The 24,834-nt window shown below is 41.6% G+C and overlaps 1 protein-coding gene and 1 long non-coding RNA gene across 9 annotated transcripts in view; one reads left to right on the top strand and one right to left on the bottom strand.

Moving 5' to 3' along the window:
- The first annotated feature begins 10 nt into the window (after positions 1-10).
- LOC106147056 overlaps positions 11-24,834 on the top strand; it is a 33,620-nt gene continuing 8,796 nt past the window's right edge. For 2 of the 7 annotated variants that reach the window (XR_001231782.1, XR_001231772.1), the window contains exons 1-4: positions 71-551; positions 1,479-1,613; positions 2,209-2,317; positions 7,413-7,528. This is a non-coding gene — a long non-coding RNA (uncharacterized LOC106147056). Of the gene's footprint in view, positions 552-1,478; positions 1,614-2,188; positions 2,318-7,412; positions 7,529-8,040; positions 8,254-24,834 lie in introns of those variants that run through there. The other 5 variants (XR_001231775.1, XR_001231793.1, XR_001231786.1 and 2 more) reach the window with 5 other exon arrangements.
- Dsg3 (desmoglein 3) overlaps positions 14,224-24,834 on the bottom strand; it is a 30,165-nt gene continuing 19,554 nt past the window's right edge. Inside the window, exons 12-16 of one of the 2 annotated variants that reach the window (XM_013506734.1) lie at positions 23,344-23,595; positions 20,308-20,447; positions 19,930-19,993; positions 18,250-18,500; positions 14,224-16,187 (exon numbers count right to left, since the gene is read on the bottom strand). In XM_013506734.1, the coding sequence (XP_013362188.1) occupies positions 15,594-16,187; positions 18,250-18,500; positions 19,930-19,993; positions 20,308-20,447; positions 23,344-23,595 (1,301 nt within the window). In that variant the 3' untranslated portion in view covers positions 14,224-15,593. Of the gene's footprint in view, positions 16,188-18,249; positions 18,504-19,929; positions 19,994-20,307; positions 20,448-23,343; positions 23,596-24,834 lie in introns of both variants that reach the window. The other variant, XM_005372742.2, reaches the window with a different exon arrangement.

The raw sequence follows: 24,834 nt of genomic DNA, 5'->3' as shown, positions 1-24,834 counted from the left end.
CCGGGGAGCGCAGGGCGGCGCGGCGGGGGCCGTCCCCGGGCGGGGCCTGGCTTCCGGCAGGTTTGCAGCTCGTCTGGTTCGGGGAGACCCGCAGGAGGTCCAGTCGGACAGGTCTTTGGCCGGGTGAAGGCTGGACGCGGCTAGGAGAAAAACAGCCTAGACTGTTGGGGGGAAATATACTCCACGTTACACAGCTCGCACCCGTGCGGTGACCAGGTCCTCTCTCCAGAGGAGCTGCCTGTGTGCCCCTTCAAGCCTCAGTTTCCACATCTGTGAAGCGGGGCCAGTGGAAGCCAACACATCGCGCTGCTGTGCGAACCGAATCAGAACATCTGTGGGAGGCATCTGCATGCCTAGCACTTCAGGGTTGAGTAAACGAGAGCTGTTAAAGTCTGCCAATATTATCGCAAGGGCAGAATGCTAAATTGAGCTCTAGTTGGACAGCGGAGGTTGAGTATGGACTTTCAAATCCTGAATCTCTACCTGTTAGGAAGTTTCTAAAAAAAAAAAAAGTGGTTAATGACCGGTGAGGAGGTAGTGGAAGATCCTAGGTAAGCGTAGAGGGTTGGTTGGAGACTAGAAAGATCCCTGTGACGGTAAAAACCGCAGTTTCTGCTGTCCTCAGAAGTGCCTCTCTCCTCCCCCACTGTCTCCCACCGTCACTCCCCAGTTCCAGTTTTGCCGGTTTTTAAAATCCGGTACAATTGCTGTCTCATTGGTTCCCGTCTTCCCCAGCTCCTGCCCCCTCCTTTGAGCTGACAAACGCATTCTCCCATTCTCCTGTGTTTGTTTAGAGTTTAGCTGCTGCCTGGCTTCTGACTCCTGGTCGCTCCTCTCCCCCTCGCCCTCCCTCTCCCTTTCTGCCTCCCCGTTTCCTCCCCGTCCTTCTCTCTTTCCCGTGTACTGGGGACTGAACCCAAGGACTTCTCACTAAACTACATCCCTAGTTGGGTTGTGTTTTGTTTTAAAATCTTGAGACAGGACCTCACTAAATCGCTGAGTTGGCCAGACTGGGATTGAATCTGGGGTCCTCCTGCCTCAGCCTCTCAGGGTGCTGGGATGATGCGACTTCTGGTTTTTTTGTTGTTATTGTTTATGAACAGTGGATGGTAAAGTAGTTGAGCAGCTAGGAAGAGTTTCTGCTGAGTTTACCAAGCTACTTCCAGTCCGGTGAGCCTGGAGTCTTAGTTGGACTCTCTCTCTTGACTAGATGTAGGTGGTAGCAGACCAAGTGATAATTCCCAGTCTCCCACCACACGGGGCTAGCTAATTAAAGAAGGCAGGCGTCACCAGAACCTGTGCACGGATCACCCCAGGAAGCTGTATATCATTCCTGCCTAACGTTAGTGCTCTTGGCAATGGACTCCTTTAGGCAAGTGTTTATGCCTCATTATCAAGATTGTGGCTTCCGTTTAGCAAGGAATGTAACTGTAGCTTCCAGACAAAGAAAGAGCTAATACAAATTTTGTTTCTGCTAGATTATTCTACATCCCCTGAAGGCCGTCATGGACAGTTTCGAGTTGGTACGCCTTCTGCACAGCATTTACTCCCAGGCACTGAGAGAAGGTGCCAGCGTGTGCCCTGCTTAACACACAGCATCAGGCCATTCTGGGGTGAGTTCAACTTTAAAAATGCTGAAGCTGGTGACCCAGGAGGTGGAAGGGACTTGTTGAGAATCAGGGGATTCACAGAGAGGGCTCTAGCTCCGGGATTCTGAGTGCTGGGATTGAAGTAGTTCTCTTTTATAAATTTCTGTGCCCCAAAGCAAATATGGCTGCTACCAATGAAGCACTACAGACTGACTTACAATAAATGGAAGTATTAATATGATGTGAAAGTTTTAACTCACAGGAACATAACTTACTTGAACATTGTGGTAAATGCTTCTTAAGACACTTATAATGCATTAAGTTCAAAGCATATTTTATACAAATAATTTGCCTAACATCTAGATATATTCAAATATCTGAGTTAATATATTCCATAATGCTTTACTTCCTACATGAGAGTGAGAATAATATTCAAGTGACTAGCTCATTAGAATCAACTTTTAAGATTATCTAAAACAAAACTTTTTTAAAAAAGTTTTTAAAAAGTTTCATAAAGACTAATAAAAACTAACTGCCTCCTTACTTCCAATACATCTTAGCATCAAAGATCTTATAGATTGACTTTTTTTTTGAAACAGGGTTTCACTATGTGTTTCAGGCTAGCCTTGAACTTTTATGTAACTTATGGTGGCCTCTAACTCTTGGCAATCTTCCTGCTTCGGCCTCCCCAGTGCTGGGATTACAGGCATGTGCCACCGAGCCGGGCTGTAAGTTCACATTTTGTTGGCTAAAGTTCTCATAAGATAATTGACCATTTAATTCCACTGAAAATCCCACCGAGTATATGATAAGAATTAGTATTTGAGAGGTCAGAGCTTACTCTGGCTGCTGTCCTGTGAAAATGCCTTATAACCAAATCATAGAACTGTATGGCTGCTACACAGAACAAGGTTCTTGTGATCAAGAGGCTTATTTCTAGAACAGTGGTTCCTTAAGGGATACAGAATTAGGAGAGTGGCTCAGGGAAAGAGCACTTGCCTAGCCCTGCAAAAATAAGTAAATAAATAAAAGTTAAAAAGGCACGGAAGATAATGCGAAGTACCTCCAGGTCATGTGAGAAAGTATAAAAGAAGAAATCTGTTTCTTGTTTGGTTCCAATGACTTATTCAATATTTAGTTTATCCTGGCTCAAGACACATTTAACTTGCATTTTATTGGCAATGCAAGGATAAGTAAGTGTTCCTGCACCCAAAGAAACAAAAATAGAATAATACAACTGCAGCAGGAGAACAGTACGTGCAGGGTTGATGAGAAGTGAAGAGTCGCTAACTCTCACCCGAAACCAAAGTCAAGGCTTTCTGTGACAGGCGCACTCAGCTGCTTCTCAAAGGGTGAGCACCGGTGGACCCCCACCTGCCAGGGCAGAGTCACTGCGTTAAAGAGTCTGGCTTCAGCTTTATCTGTGCAGAAAGCTCTACCTTAACAGGAACAGGGAAATCACAAGTAGAAGCTTTCCTTTTGGTAGAAGTACTAAACTTGAGCTATTAGAGCCATGTACATTGGGAAAGTTTGGCAAGGATTTAGGGGTGAGAGAGAGAACACGACTGCAGATAGGTTCGGGAGGCAGAAAGAGTCGTGTAATTTTGTTCCCATCTCTCTGGCTCTTTCTCAAGCCTTCTCATATTCTCTGCCTACTTGTAAAATAATTGTGTATAGAGTTGTCTTTTCCCTCGTTTTCTCTTACTTGGTGGCAGGAGTGATTCTGCAGCCGTCCCTGTTGTGCAAACCCATCACCGTTTTGTTTCCTAAGCTTCCAACACAGGCCGTCACCTTTTACATGTTTCTTGGGAGCCTCAAACAGCTGTGCTAATTTTTAGGGGTATCAGTCTCAGCACATAGGTAAGAAAGATCTCCCCATCCCTTCCTACCTCTTGAAGGCAACCTCTCTCCTTCCTTATAGGCCTAACTCAGGAAATGTCAACCTGGCCATCCAAGTCGGACCTTGGGCGATATCTTAAAGTTTCCTTTTTCCATGATCCCCATGGTGTCAAGCAATCTACATCTCTCTCAATTCTCTTTGGCCCTGTTCAAAATGATTCATACAACTTACACAGAGCAGCAATCACAGTGTGGTTTGTGATTAGTTCAGCTAAGTCTGCTCCTCCACCCGTTTCTCAAGATTGTTAGGTCACTGGGAGCGGAGGCTGTGTCACGTTCATGGTGGGCTCAGCCCCTAAGTATTCAGTGCGCACTGGGTGATTGGTTAATTGAAGCAAACCCACATACCAGAAGGAATTAATTACAAGTACTGTAAGGAGAAGGGAATATTGTAAGGAACAGTATTTGGGGTATCCACACTGGGTGACTTACAGTGGATCTAGTTAGAAAAGGCTGGTCTGTGTTGTGTGTGTGCGTGTTGGTTTGTGCATGTGTGTTTTCCCCCACAACACAGGGATGGAACAAGGCTGGCAGATGGCAGGTGTGCATCAGGAAGATAAGAGTCGAGTGGCTGATGGCTGAGAGGTGGTAGCGTCTGAGATGTACATGGAGTCACGTGTGTCCAGCGGGGAGAGGGCCTTGGTGAAACTGGAGGACTTTTGTGTTCAGTTGAAGACAAAGTCCATTACGCTGGGAGTGGAGAAGTCCACTTAATTGTGGAGAAGCCAAGATCTCTCTAGGGAGGCCCAGGCTTGGGTGTCATCACAGACAGTAGGAGTCTGAAATTCTCACGGCCTCTCCAGCTGGACGGACCAAGAGCACATCCAGGCTAGGTGTGAGAGAAGTGTTGGCAGGAGAGGGGTAGAGGGTGGCCCATAATAACAGGGTGGGAAAAGCTCTGTTGCCTTTCTGAGTTAGAACTTACAGAGCAACAATAAAAGCCCAGCAGACTCCAGGCCTTCTGGCTCAGCACACAGAAGCCAGCACATCTTTGATAAACAGTCACTCTCATCAGAGCAGAAATAGTCAGCCCTAAAGCGTAACCACAGACGCCAACACCTCCTGAGAGCGAGAGAGGCCCAGGGCGGTGAGCCACAGTGCTTGTGAGTCAGTGTGTGAGGGAGGGCCGATGGCTTCAGGTACAAAGTCCCCGAGCCTAGGATTTTATGGAAATTGCTAACATTGTGCATGAGGTGGAGGGGAATTAGGGAAAGATGAAAATGTTGCAAAATAGGATTTGGTGCCCTGGAGAAAACAAACTAGTCTGTTCTTGAGTCTAGGAAGAATGCTACACATGTCCTAAGAGATTTAAAAAAGTAAGCTCCACTGGTTTCAAGTGTGATCAGACTATAGTAATGCTGGATTGAGGTGCATATCAAGCAAGCCGCTGCTGGGAGATCGAGCCACACCTTCATGCCCTGCTAGGTTGCCATGCCCTCCTGAGTGATGCCTGACGCCATTTGGCTGAAGCCTGCTGTGCTGGTGCAGTGCATTTACTGGGAGGGTGGCATGTTACTCCATTATCCGTTATTTACTTCCTAGCCCGATGCCACAAATGTAACATGTGCTCTGCCTCAGGGCTTTTGCGCTTGCTATCCTTTTTCCTAGAAAGTTCTGCTCTAAAAGTGAACAGGGTTCTCCTTGTCTCCCCTCCATGAGATTAAAGTGGTCGTGACCCGGTGTCCAGGGCTTCTCATCCCACTGAACCGTGTTATGTTTCTTCTTGCTGTCTCATATTCTCAAAGAGTATGCGTTCTCATGATCACATCACCATTCCCTAAAGTGCAAACTCCCCGAAGGCTGGGGTTTTTCTCTGACAACTACTGTGTGCCCAGCGTCTTAGAAACCACCTGATTCAATAAATTTTAGCTCAGTGTGTGAATGAATGAAAAAGTAAATAAGGTTTCAAGGTTTATTGTGGAAGAGATATACATATGTGCTTATGTGTGTGTGTGTAAAGTGAGGGTAAAGCAGGAAAGTTCACAGGAACGTTAGTTCCCAGGAAGGGTACGTCACAGTTGTGTCAGGGTGGACATTGCTGAGACTGCCTGGGAGGGGTGAAGTTGGGGAGGAGGTGCAGAGCCCTGTGCAGAGCTTTTTTGTGTTCTTCCTCTTCTCTAAGGCTCTTCCTTCCAGGGGCAGCACAGCGAGAAGCGCGCCATGTGGGAAACTCCCTTTCCTTCTGGAAGTGAACAAAGCTGGCATTCATTACAGGAGTGCAGGTCTTGGGAATGTTGATTTTATCTAGGTGTGATAAATCTATGGCTTCGGTTTTGCCCTAGGATTTGTTTATGGGAGTTTTTGGAAAGATAAGGGCACTGGCAGTTGCAAGGAAGGCCAGGAGAGAGGTTCTTGGTTGCTAACAGCTACCCTGGGCTGGAATCCGTCAGCGGCATGGCGTGGCGTGGCGGGGCTTGCCGGGGTTTTACAGCAGGCAGGGCTGTGTTTACTCAGAGTGTCAGACAGAAACCATGGGCCGACCCAGTGTGACTAATGAGCTAGGAGGTGTAGGGAAAGAAACCCAGAGGAATACAGGCAAGAAAAACAAACAAACAGAACCAGAGCACACAGACAAGTGACATCCTTCTGGGTAACAACAACAAAAAAGACGATGAAACAGAGGCGGTGCAACAGCTTTGGAACACAAATCTGGAAGTAAAATACTGGGTTGAAAGATCTTTTTGAAATGACCCAGAATGATGGTTATAAATGATTTAGCGGAGACGCAGAATCTCAAAAGTACATAATTTCCATTCTAAGGGAAAATCAAAGATTCAAAAGAATTAAATTACTTATTTTAGTTTACTTAAAAATTAGTCTTTGGGTGGTGTTTAATTAGTCAGTACTATGCCAGTTGACATAGTAATCTTTTACTACTAAACTTTGGAAATGTGTTTCTGGCTTATTTTGTTAAACTGATGGGAGCACATTTGAGATTAGTGAGTAACAATGTTCCTGGCTGGGCTATAGCTCAGTGGTTGAGTGCTTGCCCAGTGTGTGTGAGGCCCTTGGTTCATACCTAACACCTGAAAAACACATAACGCTATTCTCTTGCGTTTTGATACTCAGACGGAGGAAGAAGGTGGGTTCTGTTGGGGATCGAGAAGGGAGCATCTGTGTGAGCTTGTGCATGGGAGATCACTGTGATATACACTGAGTGATATACATTGAACTTGTGCCTGTCATGTCACATGTACAGTGCGGGGGAAATATTACTAGGAGCCACTACTTCGGAGGACACACTTTTGTGGGCTGTGCTGACTAAAACTAGAATGCTGTTACTGTTGAATTTGAATTAGATATTATGAGTGTGTGTACTTTCAATGGAGTAGCTTCACATTTGTAGCAAAAGTAACAGAAAGCCTCATAATAGGATAAATAATAAGTTAATCAACATTGTCACATTGATACATACCCAGGGGATTGGAAAGTTAAGCTGGCTTTTGGATATTGCAAGAGGAGAATAAAACCCTGGCTCTAATGGACAGCATTTCAGGAACATGTTTGTTTTTAAACCTCTGGTGCTTGAACTATCAGAGCACCAGAGTGTGTGTGTGTGTGTGTGTGTGTGTGTATACTAGTTTTAGTTTTATCAGAGCACCAGAGTGTGTATATGTGTGTGTGTGTGTGTACTAGTTTTAGTTTTATCTAGTTCTCCCTCAAAATATGACTTTATTAGCAGAAATATGTTCAAACATTAAGCAAAGTAGTAAAAGGAAAGTTTGATACAAGAAACCAAAGGGCAAAACTTGCTCCGGGTAAATTAGATTTAATAATCACAGTGACCCTTACCAGCTTGTCTGAAGATAGTTACGATTAAAGATTTTCTATATAAATCATAATGTTCCTTATGAACATTACTGTATACCTTGAAAGCTGACCTGTCATTTAACTAGGTAACTGTCTGTGAATTTTCTGCTTGAGTTCCAGGCTCCCACCTCTAGCCCCAGCTGGCAGAACTGTTCTGAAAGAACACCAGAGTGACATCATGCCTTTGGAGTGAGTCACAGCCCTTCCATGCACATTCAGCTACAGTAGAGGTAAGTCAGTCAGTCAACAAAGATTTCTTGTGGCTAGTTTTCCTATGGTTATGAAAGCAGAAGAAAGTGTATCACTGTGCTTTCTTGACTTTGGGATTAGAGCAGTCATTTGAAGCAATCAGTAAATTTGATGGCAAGAAGTTAAGCAGACCAGTACCCCAGAGAAGACCCAGAGCGGATCAAACTTAGATCCATGTGGAAGTTCATGTGAAGAATTGCTTTGTGGTTCCTAAAAGTGCCATGATGAGTTTTCACTTGTTGGTGTTGTGAGGGGATCAGCGTGTACCTCAGAACTTTCAAAAATTGGAATCCTGGGAACAGATTATGGATGTGGAATAGAATGGTTTGTTGTTCTTTATATCTTGGATTTTCACTTTAGAAGTATGAATAAGCTCTACACCCCCCCACAATACAAAACAAAACAAAACAAAACAAAGATAGTGGCTTCTAGGCTTTTGGGAATAACGAAATGGTGGGATTTTCATGGAGCGTTCTATTTGCTTTCTTCATAGGCACTGTGATGCATTACGCCAGTTGGTCAGAATGTGACACCTGAGTCCCTGGTGTGTTTATGCACACAGAGATATCAAATGTGTGATTTGAGATACACTGGAAAATGTCTGTTCCCAAAATGTGCTACCTCCTAAACTGCATGACAATAATGGGGTTTTACTGTTTTCTGAGTCAATAGCTATTCTAACTATTAAAGACTCCTACTGCAACAAGGAGTGACCCTCTTTTCAGCGATTTGTGTCTTGCTGGGAATTCCTCAAGTTAAAAACTGAACTGCTAGGTGTGGTCAGATTTTTAGAGGAAGCACGTGGTAATGCGTATGAAGATGTTAGGCACATCACGTGTTAGAATTAAGGGAAAACATGTAAAAGTAAAGATAAATTTCATATTTGGCCATTTGGTGTTGGCTCAGCTAGCTTTCGCAAATAAAACTTTTTCATTAAGGCAGTAGGTTGGCACCATAAATCTCACAGAAACTGAAGTAATGTGTGGTCTGGTTTTCATGCAATTAATTGCTATCCTACTTTCATTATTGAAAAGAAATAGCCTACTGGAGGTTGATTCAATGGCGTCTTTCTTCTCATGCTGCTTTTCAAGTACATCTCTATTATCTATCTATCTATCTATCTATCTATCTATCTATGTATCTATCATCTATCTATCCCCACAAAGCAAGATGGCTCCCCTGTCTACTGGATGGAAATGATACAATTAGAACTTTTAGGGTAAGGAAGCTTCCAGTCTGCTCATTGCTATATTGTCAGCAGAGTGTGATAATAGAAACGCCCACTATTGTCCTGTCACCCTTGAGTCAAATACACTGAACAAGATAATTCACGTCTTCCATGTTGAAGTCTAAATTCATATTTCCAAGAAAGCTCAATTCAAAAACTGCAGTAATTTAGTGATCAGTTCGGGTACCCACCTAACAACTGGATATGAATTAATTTATCTCTATTCAGCAGCACATTCGTAGATGAGATGGGACAAGATTTTGTGGCTAAGGCAAAGGATTAGTGAAAAAGAAATATTGTGGTGATTAGGAGTACCAGGAAGAGAATTAATCTCATCAATTCTGAAATCTGCTATTGATCAACAAACTGCCTCCCAGCCTCAGTTTGAAGCTGTATAAAAAGAAAGCTTCGGATCTGATGATACAGATGTTTTGAGTTGCTGTGGTTTTGCTAGTACATTTGTCAGGACTCCTAACTTTGTGTTCATTTTGAAAATTTAAAGTATAGTACTAAAACCAACAAAAACAATTGTTCTTGAGCATTTACTGTGTCCAAAATGTATTCCTGTAACTTTATGGAAACACCATAAAGTAGATAACTATTATTATTTCTGTAATAATAGTCCAGAGAACTTCAGGGAGATTAGATAACCATAGTTAGTAAGTGGCAAAGCTGGGATTTGAGCTGTTAATCAGCAACTTAAAACACATAAAAGGCAAAAATGGAACAAAAACCTTTTAAAGTGTAACATCTTTGTTTTTTTTTTTTTGGTTTTTTTTTTGTGTATGTCTTCTTTTATGGCAGGGTCTCGCTATGCAGTTCAGGCTGGCCTGGAGCTCACTTTGTAGCCCAGGCTGGCCTCAAACTCGTAACAATCCTCCTGCCTCAGCCTCCCGAGTGCTGGGATTACAGGTGTGCACCACCACACCCGGCTAATGTCTTGTTAATTATGAAAACATAGTATTTTTGATTGATTGATAGATGGAATGAGATTTTAACATACTCTCTTAGTTCCTCTGTGAGTAGTTTTGATTTTTTTTTTAACTTTAGTAGGTTTTGTCTGATAGCTCATCAACAATATTTCCTGACATGCTCCTTCAGTGGGAAGATCCCTTGCTAGCCAGACTTGGCTCTCCTAGTAATCACAGACATTGTCTTGAGAGGCCCTGGGGAAGCTTCCATTACAGAGTAGAGGCCGTTTGGGCAGGATGTACCTTCATTGCTGGTTTGCTCTTTTGAAAGGATAATCAAAGACCAGCACAAAAGAGGACATTTCTGGGGTCCAAGACAGATATAGGAAGGGTGGCAAGTGAGAAAATTAATTGAGATACAGTTGGAAGCCATAAAGTAGAAATGTATAACAGCTACCAAGTTAGAACAGCTGAGAGGAAGAGGGGAATATGCATAAAATAGTTAGAACTTAAGAGATGGAGAGTTTATTGTACGTTTATTTTGCAGTATAGTACTATGGATTAATCCTAGGGTCTCACAATACTAGGCAAGTGCCCTACCACTCTACCCAGCCTAGGCTGACCTTGAGCTGGAAATTCTTCTACCTCAGCTTCCTGAGTAGCTAGGGTTATAGACACATGCAACTGTGCCCTCCTGATTACACATTTCAACTAATCAACACGTTGGGGCTCTCTCCTCTTAGCGAAAATCAAGTCTAGTCAAAGGCCTCTTCATTATATCTTATATAAAGAAAGTTAGGTAGAAAATGTAAGGTGACTTTTTTTAAATTAGTAAAACCAGAGCACAGATTCCTTGGATGCAAAATCTTTATATCCATGACATATGCTGAGCAATAGTGTCTGGTCTGTAGATTTGATAGTGGAAAGATACTACAGCAGCTACACCAAGCTATGAGGTTATCTGAGGCTGTGTGTGTGTGTGTGTGTGTATAAGCCTGTGTCTTGGAGGTGGGCCATTCTATCATTTAGATCTAATATGTCCCCCTAAATTTCAGAATGGGGCCAGGTTGGATGGGGCGGGTCAATGGTGGTGTGACTTGGAAGCATATATTACTCTCAAACTTGGCTTCTGCCTTCATTCTCTGCTTCCTGGCTTCCTGAACAGTTTTTCTCCACTATGCCCTCCTACCATACCGTTTCTGCCTTGGAGCCAGCTGGCCATGGACTGAACTGTGTACCAGAGGAACTTTCCTCCTTTAACTTGTGGGCGTTGAGTTTTTTTTGTCCCAGTGAAGGGCTTGTGATTAAGACAGACCATATACATCTTATTTCAATTCTAGTCACTTGCACATAGGAAGATAGGACTGTTAATCTCAAACTTCATGTTTAAATATTCATTTTAGGTTTAGTAACAATGTCTCTTTACAGGAGAGGAAACCATGTCATTATGCCATTTATATAAATATAAGATTACCTCATTCCTTGCTGCTTTCTAATTAAGAAGGTTCTTTGCAGTCCTCTTTGATTCTGAGAGAATATAAGTACTTCTTCCCCCTGTGGAAATGATACACATAGTCATTCAATATTAATGTCTTTCTTAAGTTATCGTTACCTGATGCTCTATGTTTTCACCAAAATTAAGTTTGCTAAGTGATAATGATGAATTCAGCACACAGAAAACATCAGCAGTGTTCCAAGGCATAAAATTGAAAATATTATGGTCCCACATGCTTGCTGGAAGGAAAGTAGGAATGGAGATGACTTTAAGGAGTAAGAAAGTTGTAGTTACCAAAATGTGTCCTTCCCACAAACCATGGAAACACTGTTGGAAGGACCCATTTGTGCTTATAGTTTTTACATCTAGGTTTATTTCACACCATGTCTTCTAAATGGTGTCCTTCTAACTATTCTAATAACTCTCAAAAGCTCACTGGAAAAGATTATGTAACTTCCAGGTAGCTTGCTTCAGTGTTTATAACTTCCTTCTTAACAGGAGCTGTAATTTAAATTCACCTTAAGTGCTTGATTCTGCAATTTAAATTCTTGTCCTTAGTATTAGCACGGTCTGTATGTCTTACCTTCATTATCATAATCTCTGTCTCTCTCTCTCATACATTTATATCAAAAATATACATTTATATAGGTATTTGTTTATAATACCCTGTTCCTTTAATATTTAGAATTAATACCTAGATTTGTAACTTTTTTTTATAATTTTCATTGTTTTCTTTATTTGGTTCTAATTTTCCGTGTGCTATTCAAGTCCTTGCACTGAAAGTCAACAGATTATTCTGAGAGAATAATGGTTATAATTGTTGGATCACTATGGATACACTTTTGTATTTGTGCCGCAGTATTGTGTAACCTGGAGGAGGTTACTTTGCTTTTCTGTGTCTCTGTCTTTGGGACCCTGCTCTAAGTCTTACTGTAAGATTAAAAGTCTGTAGCTTTTCCAACTATGTGTAACCCTCACGGGTGCCTCTTGTCTTTCTGTTCTGGTGAGCGCGTCAATTTATACTTTATTTTAGATGTGATTCTCTTGGGTTTTAACAAATGTGTGTTATGTTTAGATTTTCTGGCTTTTATATTTGTAAAACATATCAATGTATAAGAGAAAAATAAAGACACCAACCAGAAAATAGCTGACATGTTGTTTATGGAAGAACTCTCAGCCCGCTCTGGATGAAGCAAAGCAGAAGGACTCTCAGCCTTCACTGAGGAAAACTTGTGGATTCTGGAACCTGGAATTGAAATGATAGTTTGTGTTCTTTTCTCATCCTTTCCTCCCCTTCCATAAGGCCATCTCAGGCTGTGTTCTTGAGCAAGTCTTAAACCATTTCACCCCTGATTCGGAATTCTCCTCTGTAGACCAGTAAAGGAGGTGAGAAAATGCTGAACTCCAAGAGCAAGAATGATTCTGAACTTTTGCTTGTTGCTTGATGCTGGTCCGTTGAATGTGTTCCCTTTCCACTCTTACCTGATCTTTGAGGTCTTCAGATTTTTATTCCTTGAACTTCCTATGAATAGAAGGAGTTGGTTAATGTTACTGAAATGTAACTATGTGATTTTCACTGTTCTGAAATGGACTTGGAGCATCAAGTTCACTACCCACCACTCTTCACCCAATATTCACTTTAATCTCGGATTTTCTCCCCATGTCCTGGCCTTACTGTGCAGATTTAGGAAGGAGGAGGGCAGCCATATAAGCAAGCCCTGAAGGGATACATTTTGTGGCATCCCTCAGAGGGAGGCACGAAGGCAGAGGTGGTTACTGAGTGATCAACCCACCACTAGAGCCAGGGACTTTCACTAAGGCCGTGGTACAGTTCCCCACTGGAGCAGACTGGAAATGTTACCTTCTCTTTACTCCAACTTTTCTCTTTAAGTTTTCTTAGACTGTCACAACTTTTGCTGAAGAGCCTGTTCCTACATATCAAATAAACAAGAAATGACATAAAGCAACCAAGTAATAAAGGCTTTCTGCCCTGACCTCATCCAGACCATCATCCACCCACCTTGATTGTCAACCCCCATATATTTCCTTCCTGCCTGGGAGGATGCGGAGAGAAGGTACCGGCTAGAAAAAACAGCATAAATACTGTTAAAAATTCATATGCAAACATTTTATACCATATTTCCTACTAACTACTCATTATAGAGAGTTCAGCTTTATAAAATGGTTAAGAAGTACTCAGACATTTATTGCTAAAGAGTTTTATTATGACAACGTTACACTGATTGTGTTTTATATATGTATGTATATTTTAAAAAGCATAATACATAAAGCCAAAGAATGGTTAAATTTTTTTTTCTGTTTCAAAAAAACTTTTATTTTTTTTTTTTTGTGAAAAAACAATGCAGACACATTTTACACAGCAAATGAATTTTTAGATCACCCTAAGGAGCAATTGAAAAAAATTTAAAAGCACATTTAATTTCAGTTGTTCCCTAATACAATCTTTATTACTATGACGTGGCTTCCTCCGGACTTTAATAATGTAGACAAATTCTTGTTTCATAAATTGATTTTCAGAGGCAAAGCTAAAATGCGTTGAGGATCCTAAATACACTTTCGAATTTTAAATAAAGGCTATTATGATTATTAACCCTAATGCGTAGACAGAGGTGCAAATCAGTGTGTGTGCTCTAGACCCCAGAGCTGGCTTTCTACTGAGAAACAAGAAACAGCGTTGGCAACAACAGTTACTCTGCGGGCTGCTCCACAGGGTCTGGCTCCTTTCACCCTACGGGGCACACTGAAAACTTGTGGTAGCAGAAGCAGCCTCATCGGGAGGCTGAGGCCAACAGGGCTTACGGGGCTGGCCTGGCATGTGCATTCTGGGTAGTTGTGGTGTGAGGGAAGCCATATTTAGGCAGCTGATTACTCCCTCAGACTTATGCCTCTCTAGGTTAGAAACATAAACACTTGATTAGTTTGTAGTCTATCTGGAAAAAAAATTTTTTTTTCTTTTTTCGGTCTTTTTGAGACAGGGTTTCACTACGCTGTTCAGGCTGGTCTTGAACTCACTTTGTAGCCCAGACTGGCCTTGAACTCTCAGCAATCCTCCTGCCTCAGCCTCCTGAGTGCTGGGATTACAGGTGTGTGTGTCCACACCCAGTTCAGTTTTATTATGGCAAAAAAAAATTTAAAACTTTGTATTTGATATACCATTAGAAATAATGGGACTAAACAATGACTTAGTAAAGACTCAGCTAAGACAGTAATGTCAGGGAGCAGGTGAGGTAGGGCATTCTCTGTGGACTAAAGAGTGAACATCTTGCATGACCAGAAATGACTTGAATAGCTGCATTACCATTAGGGTAACATGCACAAAATATCTCTAAACTTTCACTAATCTAACATTGCTACTTTCAAGCATTGAATGGCTGTAGCTGTTTAATTTAGAAGCAAAGACTGAAAAAAGTTTACACATAATCACATTTCTGTATCCTTTTTGATGTGAAAATCACTTCCCCACTATTTTCCCAACATGCTGCTTATAATACATATTTACAAATTTCACCATGTGTTATCCTAGTCTGTAGTTCCTTTTGCTTATAAGAAAAGCTGTATTTTGTCCCAGAAAGTCTGTAGATATTAATAAACTTGACTGCATGTTATATGTGATTTATATCACGCACTAACACTTACAAAGTAAGGAGCTACTTTTACAAAGACTAACACAGGATTTGCTACTGAGATACACCTAGCAGAGAGTTCAATGTCTTTTCATGGGATAGATCCTTTAGAAGATTAAAAATGCACATATTATTTATACCATGGCAAGCTTTCATAAATGTCCCGTAATATTTCTATTTCATAACTGTCTTCTTCTGAGCATAGTTATAGCAAGTTGGATGCACAAGCTCATAGCCCTTACCTTGAGAAAAGAGGCACCATGGTCCCCCTACACCAAGAGGACGGGAAAAAGCAACTTTTGCCCACGCAGTTCAAAATGTGTTAACAAATATTTTGTGATTCTTATGTCATTGTTAATGGTATTCTCATATCAATTTTAAGGATATGAGAAAAGGTGATTTAAACAGTAACTAGAATTTTGTGCTAGAATTCAGTGCTTCATCACTGAACCACGTTGCATTTTAAAGGGATGAACACTTTCCTTTGGCACTGAAAATATAGAAGTTTAAAAATGTTTAGAAAATTTTCCCACACAGTATGATCATAAAATTAAAAAAAATGACTGCAATTTAAATATGCTAGAGAATGGAGAGTGAGAACATTTCCAGGTTTGTGGTATGAACCAGAATATTTAAATTGTCATCATGGTTCGTTTATGAGAATATCTCATAAATGTCACAATAGTCCAATCCCGTGAGCTTTGCTGTGTTATTTTAAATAATTTGGTCCAACTGTGTTGGCCAGTATGTTATTTTTGTTCATTCTGGTCACTGACGGGAACAGGGATCTTCGCTACAAAGCATACTGCATGACCCTCGTGGGTCTGTGGAACCAGGGATGCTGGAATGGGGACAAATCACCCTTTCTGTCACTGTTACATTTTGTGTGAGAAGTGGATCAAAGACTGCAGTGGTAGGTGGCACAAAGGAACTAGAGGCTGAGTAAGTCTCCGTTACCAAATAGTTACCATGCTGCAGAGGGTCGGGGATGGGAATGGCTGGTTGCAGGGACCCATAGGTTGACAAAGCGTGGGCTTCTTGACTGCCCCACACAGTCTGGTACCTCTCAAGTCCTGACTGCTGGGCTTCTACAGGTCGGCCACTGAGGTCAGCCCCAGTACCACTGTATTGAGGGGGTGGCTGAGCTTGTTTGGCTTCCTCATCAATGCCAAGGCTTATCTCTGCAAGTTTTTTAAATTTAGGGCCAAGTGAGTCCAAGAAGCTGTCATCCAGGTCATCAGCAATAAAACTGCAGCAACCCAGGGAGGAGCCAGGAGCATCATCTGTGCCTTCATTATCATAGATCAGCAAGCAATCATTCGCTTCTTGGACTCCCTCTTCCTCTGCACAGGCAAAGGCTTTCTAAAAATGGAGAGACAGGAGTAAAAAACAAATTTTAAGAAAGATTGCTGGACAATTTAATACTGTTCATAGTACTCAAGGTTTCATTATGAGTGGCCAAATTAGGTAATTCATAGAGGTAAAGAAATACTCTTTATACTAACAATCTAACTAACAGTTTCATTCTAAAAATTATCTTGGATCTGGACAATGGTGTGGTTGAATCAAAATTGAGGGTAACCCTGGCCTATGCCTTAGCTCTTAGTTTTACAGGGATTTGGGCCTACATAGCAAATGGGCATGATGCTGGGCTAAATGTGAAGTTCTCCATGTGTACGTGTGAGAATATGTTTTTCTGTTGGGGCTAGGAGTGGGGAAGGTCTCCCACTGTGCAGGGTCAGAGACAATACTCACTCTGTCAAGAGGCTTTGCATAGATTCTACAATCCTTGTGGGACCCTGACCCATAACTAGGGCTCACACTGCACCTTGAAGCATCCTGTGTCCTCAAGTTCGATTAGCACCCTTGTACCAATCTTGCCCAAAGTACAGTCTCAGCCTTCCTCTGCTCAGGCACTAACTCCACTGAGGCAGGGCATTAGGGCATGGCAGAGTGGCTGGGGAAGTAGGCATGACGTGTTAATTACAAAATCCCAGGACACCCGGGCAGAACCATTCCCAAAGCCCTGCACATGGACTTCTTGGGAGAACTCAAACAGGTTTTCTATAGGACAGCCTAGACCTGCTGTCAGCCTGAGGAGGGAAAATACAATAAGACAGTGGACATGGAGATTTTTGCTACTGTATTCTTTCAGGGCAGCCTCCTGTCATCCTCTAGAGTGTACTTATTTTCCTACTTTAACTTGGCCCAAAATTGTTCTTCAGGCCCTATTGTCTTGACCAATTCTTTGTTCAGGACAGAAGAAATCTAGAAACTACCTCCAGAAGGAACCTCTGTCACACCAAGACCGGGTAACATAGCCCTGACACCTGCCAGGTCTCAAAACTCTAGATGAGGTCCTTCTTAATATACGTTTTATTTCACTTATCTTTAGTCATCAAATCAGAGGCAAACAGCTTGCCTCTCACGGTCTTCTCTTATGTGGCACCCTTTTGCCTTTTATGTTCCATCTCTTGACACTTCATTCCACTCATCACTGATCTATCCCATCCCCTTTTCCCCTTTATTTTTGGGTCATTAATTCAGTGATCCTTGAATTTTTTGGTCATGGACTCCTTTGAAAATGCAAAGAATTTCTCTAGGTAAATACACGCATGTGGGTTTTGACATGCTTTATGGTGCAGAAAATACAAAACAATTGTTTTCTCTTATTAAAGAGGCTACTGTGCATTGCATTTCAAAATACAAAAGATTTTGTCCTCAGTTATTTTCCTGTGAGGTTCGAATGGGTCTTGACTCTCCCAGCCCCCAGCCTGCCTGCCAGCAGCAGCACTACTCTCAGCAAGGAACTCATCAGCCAGCACAGGATGTTGTAAAGGAGATAAGATAGGGCAAGGAATTTCGCAGGTCCTGGAACATCTGGGGACATCTGGAGACACCCAAAAATTTACACCAAACTATCAAGGACTCTGCTCACTGAGGTACAAGACTGCCGGAGGACTTTGACCACAGATGTTCATTAAAATCTCCCCGCCTAACATCCCTTGTCTTCTTTCCACCCCTATGAAAGGGACACACTTCTCTTTGTTTGAGGAACGTAGCCTTATCACTCTCTGCCTGCTTGTACCCAGGCACAATAAATTCCAGGCCATGTTGCCTTTATATAAGCATGGTGGTCTCTGCTGGTCCCCCCATGTTATAATTCCCAGGTGGCAGAATGTGGGCCCAGCTTCCACCCGCTGTATTTTCTCGCTTTGAGGCTAATTCTTCCTTATACTTGAATAGTAACCCAAATTTGACAGCTACTTGAAGTCATCTCTACTATTTTGGCAAAAGGAAACCTATTTTTTATAACATTTTGATAAGTCATGAAAAATGAACCATAAAACTGCAGTATGTAATCAACAGAAAGATCTCCAATGTAAATAAGATAACAAACCCACAAAGTTTGCCACTCACTCACCTGGGAAAAGTAGGAATCTAGAAAATTCATGTTTATGGCCCCATCTGCGTAGTCCTTCAGGGTTCCCCCTGTGGAGTGCCTTGTTCTCATCGTTCCCAGTCCCAGATGCTCTGGGGGACAGGGCCCAAGTCCCGTCGCTGCTCCAAACCCTGACACAGCTCCAGATCCTGCAGCTGCTCCGCCCTTGGTGGCCAGTTCCATTCCGGAAACACCTTCCATCACTGTCCCTCCAGTGTATGTATGTGTGCAAACTTCTGAAAATAGGGGAGAAAATTCTCTCACATCTCATGCTATGCTTTATTGTCTTTCTCCCCCTGCTCTTTGATGTCTGTAGGCAGTTGCCATATAAAACAAGCATGTGGGAGAAAATGTAATTATGTGACTAGAGGTGACAGTGTGTTATGGGACAGTAACAGACAGGCTATGAGCACATGACCAAAGCTCTGAAAACACACTAATTAAAAAGGTGTCTAGAGGAAATTAATTTTCAATGTCAAAAGCCAAAAATAGAAAAGTGACAGCAGAATATTCAATATACATCCATGGAAAGCTTCTAAGGCAGGGCTTGCTTGTTCTTATGAGAAAAGAAACTGTAATTAAGCATGTTGGCTTCAGTACGGAAGCAGGAAGTGGTGGAGCACGCCTGTAATCCCAGCATTAGGATGGCTGATGCAGGAGGATTGCTATGTGTTTAAGGTCAGCCCAGAATACACAGTGAATATTCCACCAGTTATCTTTACATGATGCTTTCAAGAGCTATTGTTTCCCAGGCAGTTCTGAATATAGTTTTTGCTAGGTAACTATAACAGGAGAAGTAAATGATGGTAAGAGAAGGTGATGTAGACAGCTACACATTTGGAGAAATCTTGTATGGACTTTGAAGGCTGGTCACCTAAGGATAGCAGGCTTATTTTATGATAAGCATAAAGTTAGGAAAGTATTTTACTAGCAGGCATCAGGTCTTATTGTTTCTCTAGTTTATACTGTAGTTGTGACACTGAGGTAACGTGAATAAAGCAGTCACTTGGCAAAACTGAAGAAATAAATTCACTTATGACAACATAAGTGATCATGTCCTATTATGATTAAATATGGGAATTTGTCATTGGACTCAAATCAGGATAGTGTTAGTCCGGGGGAAAGAGGAAGTGGGACGGGACCAGGGGTATGCATGTGGGAGACTTGGACTGCAAGTGGAACCTCTCTTAATGACAGACAGAGTTGGGTGGCAGATGCAGAGATGTTTGTTACACTTGCCTTTTATTTTCTATCATGTGAAATAGTTCTTAATTTAAAAAATTAATAATTAACAGCTCGAAAGCTATACTTCATTAAAGTTTGGAAAGCGTATAACAAATCTTTAGCTATTTAAAATGATGGCATCAGTGAATAAATTAACTTACTGAGGCCAAACCTGTGTCATGGAAATGACTAGTATGCAAATACTAGGCCAGCTTTCCTCATCTTTCATAGTAACAGCTCCTAGCATGCACATACATATGTAAATTAAGAAAATAATTCTGAAGACTTTTAAAAATATTTCTCCTTTAATCCACCATTGCTTTCACAAATAAATTTAATCCACCATTGCTTTAAATCCACTATTGCATTCAAAAATAAATTTAATGTTTCTCCTTTAATCCACCATTGCTTTCAAAAATAAATATAATGTTTACTCACCGGAACTTTCCACAATATCTGCTCCATTAGTTGTTATAGGTGGCACACAAATATTTGTGATTTCCTGCAAATCATATTCAAAAAATAAAAACACTTATAAGCGAATCAGATTTCAGAGCAATCTAGATGAACTGTGGTCCATGTGCAAATGATAACATTGCAATAAGCCCAAATTCATGCAAAGGTCACTTTTCTGAGGAGTTGGTATGGGAAGAGTTAAAACCTTAAAAGATCACAACCACTACTGCACTGCAGCTCTGATTCTCAGCTGCAGGTTGGTAAGTTTGTTTATTGGTACCCCTTTACCTCTTCTCCTGTCTCAGTAGAAATAAAATTTATTCTACGATTGCAATAATATTTCACAAACAGAATCTTCACCTTGTCCTCAGGTGGGGCTCCTTCAATGCCCCACTGGTGAATTGTTCCTTCTGAACCATCAGGAACTGGGATAAAACCACCTGCCACTCCCCCAGCGGGACCCCTTTGGCAGTCACAGGTGAGCAGTAGGAGAGGGACCACTGGGAAAAAATCAAGGCAAAATATCAGAATATTTTTAGCAGCTGGAAACTATTCAACAGGACAAAGGTCAGAGCCATTACAAAAACCATTTAAAATACTTAAAGAAAAATTCTAATGTAAAGCAAAATTAATTTCTACGTACAACATTGGGCATGTTATATAATCTTTCTTTTGTTCAGTGAACTCATCCATTAATTGGGAGAATAAATCATGTTTTCATAGACTGCCATAGTATCAGTAAATGAGCTGATTTATGAAACGGGCAGTAGTGAACACGATGAAGATTTGCTAGTATTGTTAGAATAAGCAACATTAGTTATGTAAGTCAGGTGAGTCCTGCGTAAAGTATAAAAAAATTAGACTAAGTGCATTCATTATATTGAAATAGATTTGACATAATGAATGTAGAATCTCAAAATTTAATATAATGCTCATATAAATACTTTATTGCCATGTTCAATTCTGTGATTTTATTACATGAATGGGAAAGATCGTTTGGAAGGGTGATGAATGCAAACCTGAGTGGTCAGTATTTTTAGACGAGCATAATTTTCAGAAATCTTATCTATTATCATAAGAGCAAATGACACAGGTATTTATTTGGTTTATACACCAGAAAGTTTTTCAAAGTGTTGAGTGTATTTTTAGTCTAAAAATACATTTTGTATGGGTCACAAAATTCAAAACACAGCATTCTGCAAATGGTAAGATCACATGAAGGAAATATTATTGTGGGATCACCCAGTATATTTGCTTTGGCCGCCACTCAGAATCACATTCCCATATGTGCAATGGTTTGTAGGACATACCATACACTTCACAATTAAATATTTCAATATCAAACTCATCACTGCCACTTTATACATCTGTGTCTCATCTATTTTCAGTTTCATCTTAAAGCTTCAGCAACCACTGGCTCTCAAACGTGACTCCTGGGTATAATCTGGGCTTATTAGCTAATCTTCCTGTTCATGACTGTCTTAGTCTATTCAAGCTCCTATAACAAAAATACCTTAATATGGATAATTTATACATAATAGAAATTTATTGCTTACAGCTCTATAAATCAAAATGCCATCATATTTGTTGCCTGCTGATGTGAGGGCCATTCCGCATACATGACCCTTTTTATGTATCCTCGCATTGGCAAAAGGGGGCATGAGGCTCCCTCAAACATCTTTATGAGGGCATTGGATCCATTCAGAGTGTGTACCTCAGGATTGAGTCACCTTCCAAGAGCACTTCTCTCTGATAACTTTGCAGTGGCAATTGGGTTTCACCACGTGGGTTGGGGAAACATGTTCAGACTGTGGCGCTTACCCCCCACCCCAATCTTATTGAAGTGCTACGGTAATGTTTTACACACTTATACTTTCTAGTCTTGTGGGATAGCTCTAAGTGGGTCTCTACCATCTCAACTATTGCAGTAACCTCCCAAGTGTTCTTCCCTTTGTAATTTACAGCCCATGATGCTACCAGGGCTATCTTTCTAAAATACAAAAATTTTTATATTTATAGATCATGGTAGTGTTTTTATTCATATACTTTATCAATTCTCCCTTTTAACAACTTAAAGTACAGACACTATGGCATGTGTGTGTAAGCCCTCTCGAATTAGTTCCAAAGAGAGAAATATGGCACGTGTGTGGGAAACCACTCTCTATAGCTATAACAATTTATTTCTCTTTTTCTAAAAAGCAGCCCAAGAAAATATGGCAAAACATTAATATTTGTTAAGTCTGAGTGATGGTTATACATATGCTTGTGATGTAATATTCTATATTTTTTGGTGGTTTTAAAATATTTTATAAGATTAAAAGAAATTTAAAGTAGTTGTAATAGAATGTATCATGAAAATTTGTTTTAACTTTAAAAGTCTGTTTCTATAATATGAGGAGGTAATTGTGAACTTGTCAAGGATTTCTGTTTATATAAGAATTTATCACTAAATTTTTTAAAAAATTGGAGCCTCTTATATTCAATATACTATTTAATTAACAGGATTTTGATTCAAATGCAATTTTCCAGAATGAAATAAATTTTATTGAAAAAAGGATACGTGTGTAGTTTTGCTAAGTGTGTTCAATAAGAAACCTTATTAAGTGTGAAAGTCTTAAAAGGAATGGGTGTGCAGGTGGGTAGGGTCTTTTCTCAGGAAATGCACAAAATAGCTTCTAGGAGTCTATGTTCTATTAATGCACAATGTAGCTGGAAGCCTATGATATCCTACATCATCTCCTGAGGTTATTTGACCATGGCTCTCTTTTTATTTTAGAATTTCATGAGACTGGAATAAGTACATGTGCTGCTAAAGCAAGCACATGAGACTAGAACATTGAGAAGATATCTCAGACAGAACCACACATGCACCGAGGATGTAGCTCAGTGGTGGAACACTTGCCTAGCATGTGCAAGGCCCTGAGCTTGATCCCTAGCACTGAAAAATTAAAATACAAGTGTCACACTAATGGATAAAGCCACCATTCTGAGCATGAACATTACTGGCAGTATGTGAAGAGCTGTCACGATTTCTTTTGCTCCCTTTCGATCCACTTGTACTGTTCTAAATATCTGCATATAGAACTGGTTTTGCTATATTCGTAGAGATTAGTAGCAATTTACAAACAAGTTCAACATTTCAGATTCTTTCTGTTTTTTTTCTTCTGGTACCAGGAAGCGAACTCACGACCTTGCGCTTGCCGGGCAGGCGCTGTGCCGCTGGGTTAAATTCCCAGCCCCTCAGATTCTTTCTGAAAAATGCCATTTCCCCCTAGCTTTGCCTACAGAACAATCAGAGTGGCTCCTCCCGCATTGCACAGGTGAGCACGGGCAGCGTAAAGGCCATTATAGATGGTATCACACCGTGGACACGGGGTGACAGGTTGGTGTACTCACATAGCAGCAGCAAGAGCCCGAGGAGGAGCAAGCCGATGGCGTTCGGCCCCATCCTTGAGAGCTGCTTCCGGGGCTCAATATGAGGATCATTCTCTGAAGTTCTGCAGGAGCCCCTGTCGTTACACTGGCAGACCGTCAGAGTTAACATCTCCGATGATTCGCACTGCCTGTCCTGGTTGCCCGTGACTACGAGGGGGACTTGGTACACGCCGGGAGATATCTGCTGCTGAGCTCTTACCAGTGCAGAGGTAGCTGTAGAGAAAAATTATACAAATAAACACAAGGACAAGGAGTCTTCTGCTCTAAAACTAATTATTTTTTATAACAAAGCTGGAATGGCCTTCAAGATCATAGTCAAACAGCTCGGCAGATATGGCTTGAGCAGTGACGAGGGCTGTAAGAGGTTCATTTGGGGAATCTGTCTACACCGTCCTTGTCTTCTATGACATAGAGAAGCCCAGCATTCACTGTCTAGAAGACTCAAGTCCTGCCAAAGAGGATGCAGTAGGTAGCACGGAGACACCAGGACCCCCGGTCCTGGGCTTTACCCCTCACCTGGGTGTCTGAATCAACTTTCAAACACATGTTTCCCTCTGAGGGTTTACTTGCCCGGGATTCTATGGTCTTGTGTCTGACTTAACGAGACCAAGTTTTAGCTGTGGCTTCTGCTACCTCAGCAGCTCCTCTTGGTTCCCATCCCATGAGCTCAAGGCCTGTTGGGTAAGGTTCCCAGTGGTGCGGGCTGTTCCCCTTCTGACTCCTCAGCATCAATTGTTCCTTCTTCTCCACTGCTATGTTGCCCCTTTCTAAGTTGGGTCCTGCACAGTGTTGTGCTGTTTGAATCATTCATGATCCCATCATAGCCCTCGACATTGCCTTGTCCGCCCAGTTCAACCTGTGTGGGACTGGGGTGAATTCCGTGCTGGCCCTCTCTGGTCTTTGTTCAGCAGCCCTCTCATTAGCCATGCATCTGGTAAATTCCTTTGGAGCCAAGCACTACATGAACAGTACGGAGCTAGATCCTTAAGTAGGATCAGAAGGGACCAAAGGCAGGAGGCTCGGGACAAAATCTCTGGAGACTGACAATGGCCAATACCTATGCCTGGAAGTTTCCATGGAGCACATCCACAAGAGGAAGCAAGATGGGTACACGGGAGAGCTAGGGGAAATGAATGAGTTCACAAAGGCTCTGAAGCAGTCCGATGGTCACTATAAAACCCAGGAAGGGAGAAGACTTAGTAAGTCTAACTGCAATTTCTATGAGACTTCTAGAAACCATACAGATGTGAAATGAGCATGATAAAGGTCAGGGGAAAAGGATTAGATCTCTCCCATTGGCTAATGGGTTTAGAAATTCCAGTCCACCATGCTGTCATGGTTCCCTACTAGCGACAGACGGGTGTCCCCTCCTGTGATGCCCACGCTCCAGGGCTTAGTGCTGCCTGTCCACAGCTTCCTTTGTGAGGAAAACCTCACGTACCTAGACATCTA

The sequence above is a fragment of the Chinchilla lanigera genome, unplaced genomic scaffold (assembly GCF_000276665.1).
Source record: "Chinchilla lanigera isolate Chin_1 unplaced genomic scaffold, ChiLan1.0 scaffold00001, whole genome shotgun sequence".
Taxonomy (NCBI): domain Eukaryota; kingdom Metazoa; phylum Chordata; class Mammalia; order Rodentia; family Chinchillidae; genus Chinchilla; species Chinchilla lanigera.
The sequence above is the reverse complement of the archived record's forward strand: the minus strand, read 5'-3'. Positions and strand labels throughout refer to the sequence as shown.